We start from the raw sequence: 23,061 nt of genomic DNA, 5'->3' as shown, positions 1-23,061 counted from the left end.
TAGCTAAGCCAGACCTCTGCCGCTACAGCCTCGTTGAAAAGGCCAATTACAGCCAGTTGAGCAAGCCCAGGCCTGAAGGGCTAATGAAACCAGTCCTGAGCCTCATTAGCCAGAGGCAGGGCTGGATTACCCATTAGGCAGACTAAGCACATGCTTAGGGCACCAGCAAATCAGGCTCACTCAAAAAAAAAAAAAAAAAAAAAAAAAACCAACCCCCCCCCCCCCCAGATTTTACAGTATAGTATTGTTTTTATTTTGAATTACATATGGGGAGCACCATAATCTTTTCAGTGGTTAGGGCCTCTAAAGGTCTTAATCCAGCCCTTAATCCAGAGGGCTATCTAAGGCAGCCATAGGTGGAAGAAGCTAGAAAGTGGCTATATGTGCTCCCCAGCCTGAAGGAGAAGGAAGCTGAGTTAGCTGCTGGAAAGCCAAAGCTCTGTAAATAGAAAGTGGTGGACATACACAGACAATAAAAGGAACAGGTGATTGCACAAGAAAGGATCTTCAGGTGATTTGTGGACAAAGGAGGTGTCCCAGGGTGAGGGGTCTGTGTGAGGACCTTGACAATATATTTTAGAGATTTATGTGCCAGTCTGTTTGTTAAAGGACTCCTCCTAAATGGTAAGGGCTAGCACCAACGCATTTGGTATGCTGCTTTCTCTTTTCCTAATTTAAAGTGAGGTCAGGGTTTGATTGTGCCATGAAAATAAGAAGTGCCGGGAATTGGATTTTTTTCCATAACATGGAAGGGCACAGAGAGGATGAATATGATACTGAGAGTGGCCACTCAGGGCAATGAGGCTGCAGGGGAGAGTTATATTCAAAATGACCACTGGGGGCAGCCACATCACCAAGAGCAGGGGTGGGCAAAGGGGCCTCTATGGGCTGGATCCGGCCGCCAAGTGGGTTGATCTGGCCGGTGGAAACCCTGCTGCTCCCCCTTCTGTCCCCAGGGCAATTTGGGTCTAGGGGTGGTAGGAAGCACACAAAGTTTCCTCCACCCTGCCAGCAGTGCGTGGCGCTTCTAAGCGCCGTGTGCTCCTGGCATGGTGGGAGGAGGCTTCATGCGTTCCCTCACCTCCAAGGCCTGATTGGCCTGGGGGCAGAAGGGGGGAGCGTGTGAAATCTCCTCCCACAGCCGGGGGCATGGCTGCTTAAGGAGAACCTGGGGGTGGGGAAGGCAAAGACTTCACACACTCCCTGACCCTCAGACCAGTCATGGGCTGTGAGTGGAAAAGCAGGAAAGTATCCTGTCCCTGTCCCTTCCGGTGCACTTAAAAAATTTCTGAAGTGGCCCCTGGCAAAAAAGTATTGCCCACCCCTGACCAAGAGAGTGGTTAGTAGGGCTGGGGCTCCACCATTTTGCCTGCCACCAGACTGGGTAAATAGTCCCCAGGTCCTTGGCGGCAGCTTCAGGGGGGAGGGGAGAAAAGGCCTCTGGCAACGATGGAGGGTAGGGGGAGGGAGAATGCCCATGCCAGGTGGAGATGGGGAGAAATGGCTCTGCTGGCTGGGGTGAGGAAGAAAGCCCCACTGGATGGGCCCCCCCACTTCCCCTAAGCTCCTCACTCCCTAACCCTCACTCTTGCACTCCCCACTCCCAGCCTCCTGCCCTGACCCCCCATTCCCCAAGGCCCTGCTCTAACTCCTACACCCCCACCTCCACACTGTCCACCCACTGCCCTGAAGAACCTGGACAACACTGGGTAAGTCATCTAGTACAGCCTATAAAGAAGTTTCATTAGAATAAGTTTAGCAAATAATCAGCACAGACCCATTCAAAAAAAGCCTTCCTTACCATGTGTCCTACCCCATCAAATGGCTAGCTTTTCAGATTAGTCACTAACTTCATTTATCCCAGATCTACAGCTTATTTCAGATACTATTTTAACGGTCATCAGCTTCTCTGAAATGTTTTAAATTATGAGGAGAGGCACAACCATTTGTGTAGTTCCATAATTTCATCTGCAAAAGGTGTTTAAACAATCTAGCTACCACATGGCCAATAAACTCAAACTTGGTGAACAGTAAAAGAAACATAGTCTTGTACTAAATTAATAGCCATCGCCAGGTTTTCACTATGGTGACGGCTGTACATATTTATCAACTCCCCTCATGCTGTGCATTTAATAGGCAGCATTGCAACTACAGACAGCAAAGTCATCTCTGCACATCTGTTTTTCTGATTTTTCCAAAGAGCTTTCATTTTTCTTTTCTTTAATAATTTGACCTGTTTTGTTTCTGGCAGAGGACTCTGTTAAATGGAACACTAGCTTTCTGGATTCATTCCAGACAGAGATGAGGTCAGAACAATGAAGAAAAAAAGCAACTGGATGGCTACTAAGCAATGGGATGAACAGGCTAGGGATTTCTTAAAAAAGCAAATGGGATTGGATTCCTAGTTGTCCTGGTTGCACAGGAACAAAATACAGCAGTAACTATATTTCCTGCAATCACAGTAGTTGTAGCATGCCTCCCTTAACAGGCTTATACATTGTGAGGATATAAATAGTACATTTAATCACACATGTTCAGCTATCAGGAAATTTGGTTCACAGTCTCTAAGAAGTTCTACAGATGTATTAGGTCAAAAGAGAAAACATTCTGATCTGAATGCTGGGAGGGTTGGTTTCCCTTCTCAACCACTACCCCCCTCCCATTTTCATCAAATTTCCATTACGGTATAATAGATTTCTCTGATCCCATTATGTAGGGAGAGAGCTCTTTTTCCTCCTATACATTTTTCCTCATCTGACCTCTCTTCCTTTATCCATAAGCAGCAAACACCCCAACTTTTAGTGACACTTCCAGTTGTATGTGACTCAGAAGTAGGATCAGGCTGTGTAGCATTAGCTTCTGCCCCTACTTAAGAAAGCATCTCTCCCTTGCCCTTCCTTTCTCCAAGACCAAAAATTCTACCTCACAGCTCACTGAGGAGACAGTACAGCATTCTTCTGCTAGGCTACAGAGCAAGCGTGAAATGTTCTGTTTTAATCATTTATAGTACAAAACAGTCACAAGCAGAATCATACATGCCGAAATCCTGAAGTGTGGGAGAGAAGGGACAGAATGAACGAGAAGAAAAGAGAAATTGCTATGAAGGACAGAACTGGTCATCCAAACCAAGCTTCTTATGAGGTCTGGGGTGGAAAATAATTAAACTTTCTTCCTCTCTTATTATGTTTCATGTTGGAAGACAAAATAACCAAAATACCATAATAAAGACCGTTGTCATGATATTTCAAGCTGTAAAGGAAGCAGGAAGGACCAGCATCTCATGAAAGTGCTCAGATCACTTATCCTGCTAACTGACCATGAGGATCAATCTCTCTCTCGCTCTCATATCTGAGACCATCCAAATTTGGTTTTAAGCAGAAGAGAAAAGGGAAAGCCATTGTTCGAGGTGCACTGGCACCAAGGAGTGAAATGGAGACTGAAGGTACCTCTTCCTCAGGGCCGGACCACAACATTTTAGTACCTGAGGCGGGGAGCTCAAATGATGTCCCCATGCCCCCTCACTTGGGCCAAAACTTTGAAAAGTCTCAATTCTGCCTTCTTCCTGTTCTACTCCTTTCATTGTATTGCTCTGCTACCTACCCCGATAAAGGAGAACTAACAACTTAAAATGCCTTGTTCAAAAATTTTAAGTAACACTTAACTTTCAAACGCCTGAACAGCAAATGTAATTAGTGTAATGTGCATCTAGAGCAGAGAGAATACATATGCACCAGCAGCAGACACAATTTTCTACACTCTGGGCCCTAGTGGTACCCCCCCACAGTCTGGCACCTGAGGCGGCCACCTCAGTTTGCCTCATGGTAATGCCAGCCCTGCTCTTCCTCAGGATAAGCCACATTTGCTGTGAGTGCCTCAGGTTCTGCTTCTCCTTTACTAACAACTTGCAGCTGAACAGCTGTCTTGTTCAGTGACAGTAAGGCAGGACTGTCAGTGTGACAGTGGAGGTCAGGCTGGGCATGCCAGGCTGGCGGTCACATCATCAGCTTTCCTGAGAAGCCACTGGTCCATTGAATCAGAACATGTCTAGGGAACTCTCTCAGAATAATTACACTTTGTATCTTTACTGCACATTACACTCGCAACCCTTTCCCACCTTTATTCTACCCTGGAACCTCTTGCCTCATTTTTATTTTGTCAGGTGGTCTAGACCGCATAACCCACATCACCGCACACGCACACACGAGCACACACTCTCTCTCTTTCTCTCTCTCTTGCAGTCTGTTTGTTGGTCCTATTACATTATTTGGGTAGATGCTCACACCGCCTTCCATAAAAGCATTTATGACCTTTTGAGTCAGTCACCAACACTTGGTGGCCCCAGGAAGCTATCTAGTATGTCCTGCAACCCAATCAGGGGAACTTCTAGCTACAAGACTGAACAGAGATAGGGCAGGCCACCAGCACCTACCTCCCCATTTGAAAGTAAAGTGGGCCCAACCCTAAGCCCAATGGGGAAGCAAAGGGCTGATTGTAGATGGCATGTTCTCCTGGAAAGTCAGAGATTGTTGAGCCCTGCCAAACCAACCCATATGAAGTGAAGTATTGAGTTCAGTCTGTGAGCTGGACTCTTCATTCCTCAGACTTCATTCACACTCTTCTAGTTACAGCCCTCTGCTCTAACTAATAAGAACACATCTTTCTGAAGGACATATCTTGGGAGCTCATCATGATACTAACCATCACAGGACCACAGAAGTGCTGGTGCCAGCCATGGGTTAAACTTCAAGGCTGTGTCTAGACTGGCCAGTTTTTCCAGAAAATCAACCACTTTTCCAGAAAAACTTGCCAGCTGTCTATACTGGCCGCCTGAATTTCCGCAAAAGTACTGACTTCCTACTGTAAGAAATCAGTGCTTTTTGCGGAAATACTATGTTGCTCCCGTTCACAAAAGGGCAAGTGTAGACAGCTGAGATTTGTTTTGCGCAAAAAAAGCCCCGATTGCGAAAATGGCGATAGGGGCTTTTTTGCGCAAAAGCGCATCTAGAGTGGCCACAGACGCTTTTCCGCAAAAAGTGCTTTTGCAGAAAAGCATCCGTGCCAATCTAGATGCTCTTTTCTGAAAATGCTTTTAACGGAAAACTTTTCCGGTAAAAGCATTTCCGGAAAATCATGCCAGTCTAGACGTAGCCTAACTGTGCTTCCAAAAAGCTGCAGCATTTTATACTCTCTTCTACAGAAAGATTCAAACTCTTGACACAAATTAAAACACCCAAGCAAATGTGATTCAGAAAGGTACATGTCCTCGCATCCAGTAGTGTCTACCTCTTTGATCTATACATTCAAAAGCAATGCAGAAAGGAACCACTGATAAGGATGCATTTATGCGGCAGACTGCACTCTGCAGCTGTCCTATTTTTTAACTAAGTCTTCTCATCCTAATTACAATATAGGATGCAGAGAAGAAAAAGACACAGGAATATATGCTCCGCCTGCGACTTACCCAACTGATCCAGTCTGAATGGAGCTGGTGCACCTTCAGAAATCTCATTATCTGCAGGAAGAAGAACAAATGCCTGGAAAGAGCAGCCTGATTCATAGGTGTATATTGGTAGAGAAATAAAACTGCTTCTAGTAACACTCCAGCAAGGCAGTTGCTTAGCTTCTCCCTAGTTTTGCCTGGTGGTGCTTTCTCTCAGCCTGTTCAGAAATTAGCAATTGTCAAAGAAACTTTGGGTCAATTTAGCCCCAAAACCAAAGCATATTCTTGATGAAGAATAAAACCTCATCATTCCTCCAGCACCCATATGGTTTGCATTGGCAGAGTCCTAGGGGGTCTGCACTGCACCATCCTGATATCTGGCAGGACACCCAGGCTGCTCTTGCAAAATGACAACCTCATTTTCTGCCATGTCTGCCAGACTTTTCAGAAACCCAGCCACTCCCGTCTCCTTTTTCTTTGTCCTCCCTGTGTCCAGAGATTGGCCAGAAGCATCCTGAACCAGAGCAGAAGCTCCAGAAGTGCGAGTGCCGAGCCTGTGCCCACCTGAACAGACACTAATACCTCCCTTCACTACTGCAGGCCTTTCTGCCATCCGGCCTGCCAGCCCACTGGTTGCTAGGCAACTACAGCAGGAAAACGTATTCGGCATTAACTATCCCACCCTCTAAGGGGATTTTTGTTTTCTTTTTTATTATTTAAAAAGAAAGAAGCCATAAAAAAGTCCAGATCCTCAAAGACAAATATATGATAAATAAACCAAAGAGACTCATTCTCCTTCTGTCACTGTATTCCATCTCTCTGACACCAAAATCTCCTGTCTGTCAAACAGGGATGTTGTGTAGCCAGAGTAGATTTCAACCGATGGAGAAGAAGGGAAGTGCTACAGCCAGTTTTCTTCCTCCTCCTGACTAGCAGGCCAAGCGAGCCTTTTAACTTTGTGAATTTGCACCTGTAGGAGAAACTCTAACAGGCACTAGTGACTAGTAGAAAATGAATGAGGAATTATCCTACATGAGGACAAAACATGAGGACTTGAAATCTAGCAGGCCACCATTACCAAAGGGTATTATGGACACTTCACACATATTAGTGACTTTATCCCCACAGCACCCCTATATGGTAGGGAAATACTATTATACTATACTGTATAGCTGCGTTTAGACTGGCATGATTTTGCGAAAATACTTTTAATGGAAAAGTTTTTCCGTTAAAAGTATTTGCGCAAGAGAGCGTCTATACTGGCATGTGCCTTTGCGCAAAAGATTTGCTTTTGCGCAAAAGCATCCGTGCCAGTGTAGACGCTCTCTTGTCCAAGAAAGCTCCGATGGCCATTTTAGCCACTGGGCTTTCTTGCGCAAGAAATTAACGTGGCTGTCTTCACTGGCCCTCTTGCGCAAGAATACTTTTTATTCCTGAGCGGGAGCGTCAGCATATTTGCGCAAGAACCACTGATTTTGTCCATTACAAAGTCAGTGTTCTTGCGCAAATACTCGCGGCCAGTGTAGACAGGTGGCAAGATTTTGTGCAAATCATGCCAGTCTAGATGCAGCCTACTTGTTAATGGGCTCTTCAATCTAGCAGACCAACATGTTAATAGATTCAGCAACTGGAGGCTGAAGCCAGACAAATTCAGATGGGAAATAAGGTGCAAATTTTTAACACTAGTGAGAATAATTAACCAATGGAAGAACTTACAAAAGTTGTAGTGGAATCTCTCAATCACTGAGGGTATGTCTACACTACAGCGCTAATTTGAACTAACTTAGTTCGAATTAGTTAATTCGAACTAAGCTAATTCGAACTAGCGCATCTAGAACTAAAAACTAGTTCGAATTAGCGTTTTGCTAATTCGAACTAGCGCGTCCACACTGATTGGACGTAGGAGCGCATTTAAGGGCGGCTGAAACCAGTTCCGGCAGGGCATCAGGTCAGCAGTTGCTTTGTGTGGCTGCTGTCTGAGGCTCGTGCTTAAAGGGACCCCCCTGGACAGCCAGTTTTCAGTTTTTCCGCTTGCTTGCCAACCTCGCCGAGGGACAGCAAAGCGTTTTTCTCTGTGCCCATCTGTGTCGGTGCTTCCCGTCGGGGACGCCGCCGCAGGTGGCAACATGGAGCCAGAGCTCGCCCTGCACTTTCTGGTGCAGTTTATGGACTTGCTGCTGCAAGCCTGCCAGCAATGGCTGGAGGCTGCCTGGTTCCACCTGGTGCACGTCAGCCCCCTGCCTCTCCGCCTGGCCACCCTGGGGGCTATGGAGCAGCTGCGGCAGCGCCTGGGCGCCGGCGTGCCCCGCCGCATCTGGCGTCTGGACACCAGCAGCGACTCGTGGGACCGCATCGTCCTGGAGTGCTGGGGAGACCAACAGTGGACCCAGAACTTCAGGATGAGGAGGGACACCTTCCTGGAGCTCTGCGAGTGGCTCGCCCCTGCTCTGCGCAGAAGGGACACTCGCATGAGGCCCGCCATCCCCCTCCAGAAGCGTGTGGCCATCGCCCTCTAGAAGCTCTCCACGCCGGACAGCTACCGATCTGTCGGGAACCAGTTTGGCGTGGGGAGATCCACCGTCGGAGCGGTGCTCATGCAGGTACGGCACTCGCTGGCCACTGGGCCGGGGGCGAGGGGGGCTGCAAGGAGGGGATGGGCCACCCCAGGGAAAACGGGGGGTCGGAGGCAAAAGTGCCCTGCACCGGAGGGGCCGGTCTCTCCTGGCCGTACTACATGCTGCCCAGGGCGGTTGCTCCCGGGAGTGGGGCGCGGGGCACTGCCAGGGCACGAGCACTCCCAGCCACCCGGGTGCCCCACTGATTCGCACTTTGCTGTCTCTCTCTGCAGGTGGTCAAGGCCATCAACCGGGTGCTGCTCCACAGGGTGGTCCATTTTGCCAACCCAGACGCCGTCATCCGGGGGTTCGGCGCCCTCGGCTTCCCCAACTGCGTGGGGGCCATCGACGGGACGCACATCCCCATTTGTGCCCCGGAACACCAGGCCTCCCAGTACGTGAACCACAAGGGGTACTTCTCCATCCTCCTGCAGGCCGTGTGTGACCACCGGGAACAGTTCACGGACATTAATGTGGGCTGGTCTGGCAAGGCACATGATGCGCGGGTGTACCGCAACTCCTCCGTGTGCCAGCGGCTGCAGGACGGGACCTTCTTCCCCGACCGCCACATCAGGGTCGGTGACGTGGACATGCCCGTCTGCCTGGTGGGGGATGCGGCCTACCCCCACAGACCTGGCTCATGAAGCCCTACACGGGGCACCTCAACCCCTCCCGCCAGGCCTTCAATGCGAGGCTGACCAGGGCCCGCATCATCATTGAGGGGGCCTTCGGGCGACTGAAAGCCCGATTTAGGTGCCTCCTCACCCACCTCGACCTCGCCGAGCACAACATCCTTCCCGTGGTGGCAGCATGTTCTGTGCTGCTCAATTTGTGTGAGAAGAAGGGGGAGGCTTTCCTGCCAGCCTGGATGGCTGAGGCTGACCGCATGGCTGGCCAGTACGCTCAGCCCCGCACCGCCGCCATCTGGGAAGCCCAGCGGGGGGCCGTCCGGATCCGGGAAGCCCTGCGGGAGAGCTTCCAGGTGGAGGAGGAGGACTGAACTCTCCCTGCATGCCCCACTGGGGCCTTCTTCCACCCTCCCCCCCCTTCCCTTTCCCCTCTCTAACCTCCCTTCCTAATGTCAAATAAAGACACCTGTTTTGGCAAAAAAACCCTCTCTTTATTTTACATAACTGGGGTGGGGGAGGGAGGAGTGAGGGTGGGAAAGGAGAGGGGGAAACCTGGGAGGAGGGAGCTGGAAGGGGGTGGAAGGGGAGGAAGGGAAGGGAAAGCTCAGGCTTGGGGGTCCGGCTGGCTCTCCCGTCTTGCAACGCTGCGGGTGCGGGGACCTCGGGGGGGAGCGGGTGTGGAGGGTGGGGCAGTAGGGACGGGGGGTGCGGAGGAAGCGGGAGAGGGAGCAGGGGCAGCAGAGGGAGCAGGGGCAGTAGGGGTGGGAGGAGGAGCGAGAGCTGTGGCAGCCGCAGGAGCCGGAGCAGGAGGAGGCAGGAACCGGTCCACCAGGGTCTGGAGGTGGCCTCTGAGGCCATGGCCCTGCTCCTCCAGCGCATCCACACTCCGCTGGCGCAGCCGAAGGTCCTCCCGGACCCAGTGCTCCTGGTTGCGGAGCAGCTGCTCCATGAACCAGAGGTGCCGCTGCTAGTAGTCCTCCTGGTTTCTGGCATGCCGGCTGGCCCGGGCGCGAGTGGCTGTTGCAGGCGGGGTGGTGCGCCCGGCAGTCCCAGGTGCTGCGGCTATGGTGAAACAAGAGCAGCGGTCAGTTCTCCCTGGGACAAGGTGGGTGAAACCCAGCCCCCCTCTGCAAGGCCAAGGCCCCTGCATGACACCCAGCTGCTGCTCCATGGTGGGCAAGGCCCAGGCACACGGTCCCTGGGCTTCCTCTCACCCCACCCTCCCGTACACATAAGGGGAGCATGATGGTACTCACAGGTGGAGGCCTCCCTGGCCTCGGACAACACAGGAGATATTGTCTGTGGGGTTCCTCGGGGGTCCTGGGTCCTGGGCAGGCTCCTGGCTCGCGGCGTCCTCCGACTCCTCCTCCTCGGTGTCCAGGACCGGTCCCTTTGCCCCGGGGTCGATGACCACCCGGGGGGCATGGACGGCGTGAGCCCCCAGGATGCGGTCCAGGGCCTGAAAGTGGGGGCAGGCCTCCGGGTCGGACCCTGGCAGGCAGGCTCAGGAGTAGGCCTGCCGCAGGTCCTTTATTTTGCAGCGGACCTGCTCCCGGGTCCGCTGGTGGCCCCTGGCGGCCAGGCTGTCAGCCATGCGGACATAGACAGCCGCGTTCCTGTGGCTAGTGCGGAGATCGTGGACATTGGAGGCTTCCCCCCAAACCTCGATGTGGTCCACGATCTCCGCACTAGACCAAGCGGGCACCCGCCTCTTGCGGCCCCGGGCAGGCTCCTGGGAACCGCCAGGCTCGTCCCGGGAAGAGGGGGAGGGCTGGGTGGCATCGGGTGGCTGGGTCATCTTGTGGCAGGTGCAGGGTCTGCTGGCTGGGTGCTGGCAGCCTTGCAACTGGCACAAACTGTGTAGCCAGCCCATGGCCCATTAAGGGCTCCGGGGACGGGAGGGGAGCAGACAAGTTTCCCTGGTGTTGGCCAGAGTGGCCACCAGGGCAAGCTGGGAAGGGCTAGCCTCCCACTAGTTCGAATTAAGTGGCTACACACCCCTTAATTCAAACTAGCTAATTCGAACTAGGCGTTAGTCCTCGCAGAATGAGGTTTACCTAGTTCGAATTAAGTGCTCCGCTAGTTCGAATTAAGTTCGAACTAACGGAGCGCTAGTGTAGCGCCTATCAAAGTTAATTCGAACTAACGTCTGTTAGTTCGAATTAACTTTGTAGTGTAGACATACCCTGACAGTTTTAGAATCACTATTTCATTTTTTCCTGTGAATCATCCCCATTTAACAGATGGGGAACTGAAGAACAAAGAAGCAAAGTGACTTGCCCAGTCACACAGGAATCTCTCATTCAGGACCAGTAGGTTCCGAGTGTGCCAGACCAGGGAGGTCCAACCTGTGTATGTTTTTGTAAAACCATAGAGAAGATTGGAATTCAGATGGACAGATGCAAAAACACACCTATACAAAGTGTATGAATGTAGCTAATCATTATTTGTTATCACACCTCTTTTCTCTGCCCTTATACTTTTCCTGTCTTCCTACATTGTAAATTATTGATGGCAGTGACCATGTCTACCTCTGTTCAGACCCAAGCACAGTCAGGATCAGGGCCATTGGGAACTACCATAACGTAAATATGAAAGAAAAATACAGCCCTGAGCACATAGCCAAAGTTCAACAACAGTTATGAGAAATGAGGTAAGATCACATCAAATGTTTTTCTTCTAGATATTCAAAATGGACAAAGTAATTATTCCAGGAACCTTAGATTATCTGTTACTTTATCTAGTCTCACTTCAAACAAACAGACTACTGTGGAACTGCCTTCTTGACCCCTACAATTCCCAGATTGCACTGTGAGGAAAAGCAGTTCTATTTTTTGTGAAAATATTCAAGTACATTAGACCAGTGTTCTCTCTAATTTTTCCTACCTTGGAGCAGAATGATTTTTTGATGTGCACCAATGTGGAGGTGATGTGCAACATGGAGATGATGTGTGACACATTACCTTCATACTGGTGCACATAATAAAATTCATGTGGTGGGAGAGGAGCCAAGAGGTTCTGAATATGGGAGGGGACTCAAGGCTGGGGCAGAGAGTTGGGGTGCAGGAGTATGAGGCTCAGAGGCTATGTCTACACTGCAGACTTCTTGTGCAAGAACTTTTTGTGGAAGAGATCTTCCACAAAAAGTTCTTGCACAAGAGTGCATCCACACTGCCATGTGCTTTTGCGCAAGAGAGTGTCCACATTGCCATGGATACTCTTGTGCAAGAAAGCTTTGATAGCCATTCACAGAATGGCCATCAGAGCACCTGTGCTTTTTCCCATAGGGGTTTCTTGCACAAGAATTCTCTGGTCTACGTCTACACTGCAGGCTTTTTGCTCAAGAACAGCCGTTCTTGTGCAAAACCTTACAGAGCGTCTGCACTGCACACATGTTCTTGTGCAAGTAAATTTACAGTAAAGCGTCTGAACAGAGGGCTTTTTGCACAAGAGTTATTCTTCTCCTCACGAGGAATAAGCCCTCTTGTGCAAGAGCTCTTGAGCAAGAAGGCAGTGTGGACGGGCAACAGGGGTTTCTTGTGCAAGAAACCCCTATGGCTAAAATGGCCATCAGAGCTTTCCTGCGCAAGAGAGTGTCCACACTGCCATGGATGCTCTTGCGCAAAAGTACATGGCAGTGTGGACGTGCTCTTGCGCAAAACAGTTCTTGCACAAGAAGCCTGCAGTATAGATGTAGCCCTGGTGTCCGTCCACATGCGGCTTTTTGCGCAAGAGCTCTTGCATAAAAAGATTTATTCCTCGTAGAAAGAGGAATACCAATTGTGCAAAAAGCCCTGTCAACTGATGATATACGGTACTTTTTCTTGCACAAAAATGCGCTTGTAGTGCGGAAGCTCCACAAGTTTTTGCGCAAAAACGTCTGTTCATCTAGGCCAGTATCCTGTCTAATGCCAGTGACTAATGCCAGGTGCCCCAGAGGGAATGAACAGAACAGGGCAAATATCAAGTGATCCATCCCTGTTGTCCAGTCCCAGCATCTTGCAATCAAAGACTAGGGATATCCAGAGCATGGAGCTGCATCTCTGACCATCTTGGTTAATAGCGAATGATGGACCTATCCTCTGTGAACTTATCTAGTTCTTTTTTAAACACAATTACGGTTTTGGCCTTCACAACATCCCTTGGCAATGAGTTCCACAGGTTGGCTGTGTATCATGTGGCATAAGCCCTCCCACTGCCTGAGCCAGAGGACAAGGTCCGATAGTTTGAAAGCATTTGTGGTGCTAGAGGCCATGCAATACCCTGGACAATTCCCATCACTTGTAACTAATGCCAAGATTGGCCATCACCAGCACTAAAGGGAAATTAATAGAGTTGGGGGGGAACATTTTTGCTGAAGCAAAACATTTTGGTTTCCATAAAACTGTTGATGGGAAGGCTTTGGGTCTGGGGCACACAGAGTGAGAGACATACTAAATAGTTAGGCTGATTCAAAGCTACACAACTTCCGTACCTCCTCGGTCACTAGCAAAGTAAAAAATGCCATTGTGAGTCAGCCAGTTGGTTTCATCCAGCTTCCAGGTGTCACCAAGGTCCATGCTGCCCATACAGTGTGGGAGCACTGCTGGCAATGCCTCCTGAAGTTCTTTCTGAGGAATAACCAAAACCTATTGTGAATTATTGCAATGACCAGGCTTCAAAATCTGCAAGCAGCTAACCACTGAAGCAGAGTGAAACTGGTATGTCTGCATCTATGTCCACCCATATTGGCTAAATTGTCCCCAGATCATAAATGGGGTGTAAGAGATGGAGAGCGTGTACAGTTACGTTTAGGTGTTGGTTTTAACTAGGGTTAGGTGGGAAGCTGTTTTCCTAACCTCTGACAATTTTCTTCGACATTTCAAGTATTTCCCCCACCCACACATTAAGATGAAGTTGAAGTCTCAAAAACAACCATTAACTGAAGAAAAAAAATCAGTTCTGGTGAATTGAAATGTTTTGTGTACATTTTGACTTTTTTCTTTTTTAAATATTTTTACTAGAGTAAATTTAATAAAAATTTAGAACAACTTGAAACACCAAAATTTTTTGGTTCAACGAAGTTGAAACTTTTTAACCGCATTTTTTTTTTTTTTTAGTCAGGTGTCTTGAACCTCACACTGTTTCATGAACAGTTTGGATTTCTACAAATCAGCATTTTTCAGCCAGAAAAAATGTAGAAAAGTTGCCAAGTTCTCTCGCTGTATAACTTGTATCGTGGAGCCCACCATAACAGTTGTAATTAGCCAGGACATTCAACTTGTCCCTGGTTTCAAGGGCAGTGAGTTATATGGATTCATGGTGCCCAGTTCCAGGAATAATCCTGGGGGCTCTGCTCCAACTACATTCAGGGCCAGGTCTCTTCCCTGGTCCAGCCTGCTGTCCCTGCATGCCCCACAGAGCATCTCCAGCCCTGCCTACCACACACACTCCTTCTCACACAGCAATTTAAAAGGCCCAGGGGCAGGGACCCCAGGGAACACAGCAGAGCTAAAGTGGTTTCCTGCCTGTTCATTCCACACAGCTGCTGGCACATCCCTGCAGCCCCTGGGCAGGTGGTATGTGTGTGTCTCCCTGCATTGCCTCTGTCTCGAGTTCCTCTGTAGCCAATGGGAGCTACAGGGGTGGTGCCTGGGGCAGCATCACATGAAGACCTCCTGAGCCCCCTGGCTTAGGAGCTGCTGTCAGAGGGGTTTTCCCCAGGTAAGCACTGAATGCCTTCCACCCACAAACTCCTTCCCAAAACCTGCACCCAGCACCCAGACTCCATTCCAGAGCCTGCAACTGACCTATCCCACCTCCACATTCCCTCCCAAAGTCCGACCCCTCACCGCTCTCAAAATCTCTCCCAGAGCCTGCATCCAGCACTAATGTTCCCTGTAAGCTGTGCGCTTATGTGGCCACTCAGGAGAGATTCAAATACCGCCCAGCTGATTAGCTGATTAGCAGAGCACCCACAGCTAGGCTATGTCTTGTGCCAGAAATATGCAAATGAGGCTAAGCGTGGAATATCGCCAAGCCTCATTTGCATATCTAATGAGCCTCCATTTTTGTGGAAGAGGCTCTTGTGCAAGAAGGAGCATCTACACTGCCCCTTCTTGCACAAGAAAAACCCTCTTGCGCAATGCTGTTATGCTGATTATTTTCAGGAATAACGGCATTGCACAAGAGGGTTTTTCTTGCACAAGAAGGGGCAGTGTAGACAGCTCCTTCTGGTGCAAGAGCCTCTTCCGCAAAAATGGAGGCTCATTAGATATGCAAATGAGGCTTGGTGATATTCCACACTTAGCCTCATTTGCATGTTTCTGGTGCAAGATCATGCCAGTGTAGACAAAGCCCTAGGGTTTTTGTTTCTACTGGTGGTGCACATTCAAACCTGCCTTGGTGCACATTAAGGATGTTAAGGATAGTCAGCTGACTAGTCGATTCCCCCTCCCCTTTCTGCCTCTATCAAAATGAAACAAAAAGAGGCACAAATCCATTTTTTCCCTTTTTGTCCTCATTGTTAAAGTCCTCCCTAACTGCAAAATAAATACTGCAATATGTGAATTATTATTTCAGTAACATTTTTTCAACCTCTAATCTGTAAGAACTGGACGTGGGAGAATAAATGTCAGTTAAGCTTCTGGTCTGGAATTTTTCCAGTTTTAAAAAAAATCTGTTGCATGTATTCTCTGGACAGTAACAGCTGCACTAGAGTTTTTTAAGACTAAACCGTGCAGAATTCATCTGGCCAGAATGACAAGAAAATAAATGGTAACCACTTGACATTAGCACACACAAACAAGAGATTCTTGAGATTAAATTCCCCAATACTGCCAATCTGCAGCCATCAGATTTTGGGGGGATATGGTAGAACTCTTCCAACCTCTTCCCACAAAATAAGCTCTCGCTAAACAAATCACTAAAATAAGCTACTACTCACAGTGGATTTCAGATGTTAAGAATACAATTGTGTGCTCTCTGAGCTCCATGAGTTTGGCTACATTGTCTATCTTCAGTAAGGGTATGTCTAGATGACATGGCTCCGTCGACGGAGCCATGTAAATTAGTTTACCCGACATAGTCAATGAAGCAGGGATTTATATAATCCCCGCTTCATTAAAATAAAAATGGCCGCCACGCTGTGCCGACAATCAGCTGATGTGGCACAGCACGGCAGTCTAGACGCGGATCCGTCGACAAAGGCTTCCCTTGTCAACCGCTCCTGTAAACCTCGTTTCACGAGGCATAAGGGAGCGGTCGACAAAGGCTTCCCTTGTTGACCGATCCGCGTCTAGACTGCCACGCTCTGCCGGCTCAGCTGATTGTCGGCACAGCACGGTGGCTATTTTTATTTTAATGAAGAGATTATTTAAATCCCTGCTTCATTGACTAAGTCGGGTAAACTAGTTTATATGGCTCCGTCAATGGAGCCATGTAGTCTAGACATACCCTAAGAGTGAATATATCCATGGACTTTGCAGGGCTAGCTCTGTTGTGCAGGGTTTCTCAACTGCTGGTCTGTGAACCACTGGCTGCCAGGCTGCGGTGGCTCTGGGGACTGGAGTACACTGCCCACTCAATGTTCTCTCTGAGGCCCACCCACCTCCCAGGAGCAGCAGGGCAGCTACCACATGACCTTGGCCCTAGCTTCAGCCCTCCCTCAGGGCTGGAGCTGCAGGCCGCGTGGTGGGTGGCAACTGCTCCAGGCAGGGCCAGAGCTGGAGCCATGTCACAAGCAGCCTATGGCTGCTCTGGCAGCCTTGGCCAGAACCAAAGCTGGAGCCACATGGCGGGAGGCCCGCAGCTCTTCCGGCAGCCAGGGCTAGGGCCTCATCACCCTCTGACATGGTCTCCTATGACAGTAGGGCTCTGGAAACAGGAGGCTGGCACTGGAGGGTCTGGTGTGGAGGGAGCTATAAGGGACAGGGGGCTGGTGGAGATGAAGAAAGCTGTTTGCAGTGGCTCTGGGGGCCAGGGCTTTTGGCAAACCGGTAACATTTTATTTGCATACTTGCATATTCATTATTTAATAACAAATTTGCAAATATGCAAATAAAATGTTGCTGGTCTGCCAAAAGTTTGTGAATGGGTTTGTGGGTCCATAGTGTAAAAAAGGTTGGGAACCACTGATGTAGTATATTGAGGACAGTGTTATGGTTGCATGCTATCACTTTAAAAGAGAGGGACAAGGTGGGAGGAGATAGAGAAAGACAGCAGCTCCTGGTCCTGCTTGGAGGCACTGTAAAGAAGGTCATGATCTGGGAGCAGCAGTCAGCTTGGAAAAAGCCAACCTGGAAAAGGGGATCTGAGTTGTGCATTTCCATCTTACGGGCCAGCCTACTTTGTCTCGCTCTGATTTTGGTCACTGTGTGTTAAGGGTCTGGATTCTAAGATGAAAAGTAGTATAACATTGTAGTATTACACTGCAATCTTCCAGAAAGAGTACTGCATGGTTTTTTAATTTAACCTCTCTGTTTGTATGCTGTGAACATAGTCTTCTTGGAGTTGGCTTTTTGATTTGGGGGGAAAAGAAGCAATGTCTCCAAAATGATATTTACTTGAGAAGTGCCTTACAGTTCGTTGTGCTTCTCCTCTCCTTTTTTACATAAGGAATGAAATGGAAAATATTGACATAAAATTATCACTAGACATTTGAATTCATCTTTCACTGAGATGAATGACCCCTTCCAATCTGTTGTTCCAGGAAGAGTGTGTCCACACTGAAATCAGGAGTGGCAGCTTGGGCTAGCCACTGGAACATGTACCCAGGGGCACTGCCAGACAGGGTGGGTGGCTAGCTCAAGCTGTTATCTGTGCTGCTACATCTTCACTGCTTATTGTTAACCATGTGGTCGCTGTCGGGGACCCTCAGAGGCAGTGGTGGGGCCGGCAGCCAGTACCTTCTGGAGCTGGGACAATTAGCGGGGGCTCAAAATCTGAGGGGTAATGTAGCACCCCCTGTATTCCTACTTCCCACACCAACGACCAAAGAGTCTCTTCCTTTAACCCTGAACAAGGAACTTTGCGGGGAAATGGGAACCAGTATAGTCCCTAAAGCAACTTGTCTCTCAGCTTCACTGTAAAAATCCTGTTCAGAACCTTTCGCAACCTGGTTTCATGCTATGCCTTTAAAGAGACACAAGTCATCTGCCCTCCTCCCAGAATCAGCTGTTATTTGTGCTTAATGTCTAATTAAATCTTAAAAACACCAACACTCCCAGCAGGACTGTGACACAGCTGAAAGGAGCCCAAGCTCCCGTCTCTTTGCAGACCATGGTTACTGAGATCCATGCTAGGGGGGATCATATTGTCCAGAAGTCCAGCACCAGGAGAAGTGATATCTGGAGAAAAGAGGTGGTCGGGAGAATAGTGGAATGGGCTGAATGCCATCAGGAACAGCAGCTGGTGAAATGGAGTGGAACATATGGAGGAGTGAGATGGGAGAAGAAGAACAGAGCTGAGAAGGTGATAGTGGGCTCAACTCAGCAAAGCAATAACTCTGAATTGCCAGTCAGAGGAGAGTGGGTATGTGCCTAATTAATGCCAGGCACACTTTAGTACCATTGCTTCCAATAATGCCTCTTCTCTGTCTCTCTCATCTGTTTAGACTGTAAAAGTTCTGTATGTCAGCGAGCGTCTTATTCTGTGTAAGTACTAGGGATGCTAAAACAGTTAACCAGTTAAACATGAGAGTTTCACCAGTTAACTATTTTGACTCAACTCCTGCCACTCGGCCCACCATCTGGCCCTGCCGTGGCTGTGACCAGGGGGTCCCATTGCCCAGCCTGCTGGTCCCTCCATGGCAGTAGCTGCTCTGGCCCAGTACGACTGGCTGCCGCTGGAGTTTGTTGCCAAGCGTTGGTTAACCAGTAAGCAAACAAGTAAGCCTCGTTCTTACCAGTGTGCTTATTGGTTAACTGTTTAACAACCCTACTGTGTACAGTGCCTGACACAATCTTAGCTTGGTTCTGTAGGTGGTACCATGATAGAAATAGATTATAAGATGAGAAGAGGAATTTAGCCAATCACAACCAAGAAAAAATATTTTCACAAATGAACCTTAAATATTTATTTATACTTCCAGCCCAAATTTCCAATATGGATGTTCACATGCTCATAGAATCCTAGAGCTGTATGGCTATAAGCGAACACAAGAGATCTTCTCATTCAGCCCCCTGTTCTAAAGACAGAACCGAATACACCCAGACTGCTCTGACAAGTGTTTGTGCAACCTGTTCTTTAAAACTGCCAATGATGGAGATTCCACAACCTCCCTTGGAAACCTGTTCCAAATCTTAAATGCCCTTTTAGTTAGGGAACTTTTACTAATATCTAACCTAAACCTTCCTTGTTGCAGACCAAGCTGATTATTTCTTGCCCCCTAACCGCAGTGAGCATGGAAAACAATTTATCACCATCTTCTTTATATAAGGTTCCCCCTTATTTTCTAAATCTTATTTTAGCAAGAATTTCCTCATAGTTCAGGTTTGCTAATTTTTTTTTATAATTTTTATTTCTTTCCTCTAGAGTCTCTCCAGTTTGTCAATATATTTCTTAAAGTGTGGCATCCAAAATTAGACTCAGTAGTACTCCAGCTGAGGCCTCACCAGTTCTAAGTCAAGTGCCAAGTCAATTTGTGATTTCCTATAAGCGCAAATCCTTTTCAACTGTATTACTACCTACCCAGTTATTCACCATTTTATAGCTGTACATTTGATTTTTCCTTCCGAAGTGCAGTACTTTGCACTTGCCTGTATAGATTTTCATCTTCAGACTAATTCTCCAATTTGTCAAGAACATTTTGGATTCTAATCCTATCCACCAAAGTGCTTGCAATCCCTCCCTGCCTGGTGTCATCTGCAAATTTTATAAGGATACTCTCCACTTCATTACTCCATTATCCACATCATTAATGAAAATATTAACTAGTATCAGACTTATCTCACCCCAGTAGATATGCCATCTCATTTTAGCAGTGAACCATTGATAACTTGTGAACCAGTGATAACTTCTCTTTGAGTATAGTCTTCCAGCTAGTTGTGCATGCACCTTATAGTAATCTAATCTAGCCCACATTTCCCTTAGTTCAGCAACTGGACACTGAAAATTGCCCAAATACCCATCTAAATGCCTAAATTTAGGGCCAAGATATATAACTGGGCACCATGACTTTGGTCTGGTCTACACTGAATGAAAGTTTTACAGGTTGGACTTCCCTGCTCCGGCTCACTTGGGACCTGACCAGCCCCAGAAGAGGAATTTTGCTGACCTGGGGAGATCATATCTGCCTCCCTTCTACTGGCCCCCCAGCCCTGGATCGCCAGTCTCCTGGGGGCCCTCCTTCCCTGCCAGCCCCGCTGCCCTACCACTTCCCTTCCCCTTCCCTGCTAAGACAGGTAGCCCAGCTCCCTGCACACTGGGCTCCTGGCCACACCTGGCAGCCCTGCTAAAGGTGTGCTGGGCTCCTGGATGCACCAGCAGGTGCGCTGAGCTCCTTGATGCACTGGGCTCCTGGATGTGCCGGGCAACCCCTCTACAGGCGCGTGGCACTCCTGGATGTGCCGGGCAGCCCTCCTGTGGCAGCATGCTGGGCTCCTGGCCCTGGCAGGTTGTATGTAGCATCCCAGCTGCAGCATACCAAGCAGCCCAGATACATGGAGCTCAGCCACTAGCTTTCCACTGGGACTCTCTGGTCCTGGAATACCCATGATCCAGCAGGACCACGGAAGTTGTTGGACCAGGGAGTCCTGGTTAACAAAGGTTCAAGCTGTACAAGCAAGGCTACATCAGTTGGGAGCAGGCGACTTTTTGCCAACACAAATCTGCCAGTGAAAGCCTTGCTGCAGATGCAGTCATACCAATATAAATGCAGCACAAATATTTTTATCCTGACATAACTGTGAAAGTGTTGCCACTTTAACTATTATGGCATAGTTAAAGCAGCAAAAACAAAACAAACAACAACAACAAACCCTTTTAAGTGTAAAGAAGGCCTTAGATGCCCAAGTCTGAAATGTCCACAGCCGTGCACTCAGCTCACTCTTGCTTCTGCACAACCTGCTCCCAGCCCTTGGAAAATATTCATCTTTTGGAACCTACCTTTGAACAGTTAGGCACCCTCTCCAAGAGCAACATGAGTGGAAACTTCTAGGATTTGATCTAGCCACCAGCCCAGCCAATGAGATTTGGATCTGACTCCTGGAACACAGTGACACAGAATCACTCAGATTCATGTGGGGCCAGAAAAACAGTGTTCACATATGCACACCCATATAATAAGAATAATGACCACTGTGCTGGAATGTACAAAGTAGGAAGCTGCCTTTGTGTTGTCACCTCAGCTTGGCTTCTATATTTAATCACCTTCAAGAACCTTTTAGTGCCTCGCATATGCCTTCCCCATGAACAGTCTCTTTTAATTAACCAGAATGCTGATGAATGAACTGTTTGTCAATGCAATCATTCAAAAAATTCTCTGTAGCCACTCTTAAAGAGTTTCTTACACAGTGAAGTTTGAGCCAACTGGCATGGAATATAGTCACAATGTTAATTACATGACCTCATCATGGTTACCTTGAACTATTACATTATTAATCTGACTTTATTATAGCTAAAAGAGAAGCCAACAGTACTGTGGCTTTTGGGCATCACAATCCCCATGAAAGAAATCTTCTAAAATGCTGTTATGACTTGAGACAAGGCACTTGTTTACACATGGTGTGTGCATGTTGGGACAGGGTTTAGATTTCTGTGTTGAAATGTACATTCCCCTACATCCCACGCCTGCCCATGGAGAAAGCATGCAGCAAAGGCACCTAGGAATCATGACATGATCTATCTTCTGGGAAGAGCAGTTTATGTAAAATAACAACTGTCCTTTACTCTATTTAAAGAGTGATCTCCAAACAATGTTCTGAAAGATTTTTATACTGGGAAAGATATACATAAGCTACAATGTATATTGCCTTACTGACAACACATGGTGATCATTAACATGGCTCGGACTGATTCTACCACCCTTATTTAAACAACAAAGTAGTGGTTTAGGGCCATTTTTCTAAAAGAGCTTGGTGCCCAAAGGATGCTAGGTGTTTCTGAAAATCTAGAAATAAATATGATCACAGCGGACGCTGACTAGGTTTCAAAGATCAGGTCTAGTGTGAATCCAATGAGACTGTTTGCAGAGTCAGGTAAAATTAAATCACCTTTAATATGGCTATGGGCTGCTGGAATCAGATGCAAGATAGCTATAGAAGAAACGTTAAAAAACATCAAACAGTCTCTGGGACGGAGGACAGACATAACATTGGTGGGACTAGCAATATTGGCCAGAAAAGTGGTGTAATCTCCTACTGTTGTAAAAAATCCTATGGAATTTTTATGTTCATGTAGAGCTGGTAAGACCTTCATTATTATTATTTTAAAGCTCCAAAAGATCCTATTACAGCAAATCGCATGGAATGGTTAAACAGATTGTTTTTATTTATTCTTTTACTTTTTATTTCAACATTAGTCATGATATATTTTAAAATTACACTGTAAAATCCGTATTCTGATGTAAAAATCCTGAGGATATGGGCTTTGTCTTCTTTTGTGTCTCATACAGAGCTAATCATGCTGTCTGTACTAAACATATAACAAACACTGTATAATGACATCTTAGCCCTTTATCATTAATTCTATCAGTGGTATGCAAAGACTGATTAGATGCCAGTCATTTTACACATGGTATTGTCATATCAGTCAACCGATAATTACGTCTCTGTGGCTTTCCTGCAAACTAGAAGTATCTGCCAGATAGTACCTGGCTTTTTTCTATACTCACGGTAGAAATTGTTCTAGTTACATCTGGATAAGGCCTTTCAAAAAGTCTGAATTACAAACTATAAAATCTTACCTGACAAAGTGCCTGTGGTGTGACTCCTCTAACATGAAATCTCTCTTAAACCTGGTACTGCAAGACCAAAGATTGCTCTGCTATTTGTACTTCATCCGCTGATGACACTGAAAACTATTCAGCCATTGCCCGGGCTTGCTTAGATTTGCATAGTAAAGCACTGGAATTCCACTGTTCTTGTGGGTTCCAAGAGCTTCAAAATACTCCAGACCACATATCAGCATTACCAGTACTGGGCAGATCCAAAGAATGCATTCATTTTCTTGAGTCATATCCTTATTGTTGGGATATTAAACCACTAGGCATGTAGAAGGGGAGACACACACAAACATTTACATGCCTAGAAGATAGAAAATGTTATTGTGAGCAGTTTGTATTTAGCAGTTATGACATTACTAAATTGCCAAGCCGCTGGATCCGGCCCACAGCCCAGCCATTGGGAGCTGCCTGTTTTCAGGGAGTGAGTGAAGTACTCCCCCTTCCCTTCCCCGGGCT

At 47.7% G+C, this 23,061-nt stretch overlaps 1 protein-coding gene across 3 annotated transcripts in view; it reads right to left on the bottom strand.

Moving 5' to 3' along the window:
- The window catches only part of AMOTL1 (angiomotin like 1), a 142,733-nt gene extending 120,026 nt beyond the window's left edge, over positions 1–22,707 (bottom strand). The window contains exons 1-4 of one of the 3 annotated variants that reach the window (XM_089775714.1): positions 22,567–22,707; positions 20,769–20,867; positions 13,159–13,294; positions 5,462–5,512 (exon numbers count right to left, since the gene is read on the bottom strand). In XM_089775714.1, coding sequence (XP_089631840.1) covers positions 5,462–5,512; positions 13,159–13,294; positions 20,769–20,804 — 223 coding nt within the window. In that variant the 5' untranslated portion in view covers positions 20,805–20,867; positions 22,567–22,707. The remainder of the gene's footprint in view (positions 1–5,461; positions 5,513–13,158; positions 13,295–20,768; positions 20,868–22,566) is intronic. The other 2 variants (XM_089775715.1, XM_089775719.1) reach the window with 2 other exon arrangements.
- Positions 22,708–23,061: the final 354 nt, after the last annotated feature.

The sequence above is a fragment of the Pelodiscus sinensis genome, chromosome 1 (genome assembly GCF_052426305.1).
Source record: "Pelodiscus sinensis isolate ZL-2025 chromosome 1, ASM5242630v1, whole genome shotgun sequence".
NCBI lineage: Eukaryota > Metazoa > Chordata > Testudines > Trionychidae > Pelodiscus > Pelodiscus sinensis.
Note: the sequence above shows the minus strand (reverse complement) of the source record. Positions and strands in the feature narration are given on the sequence as shown.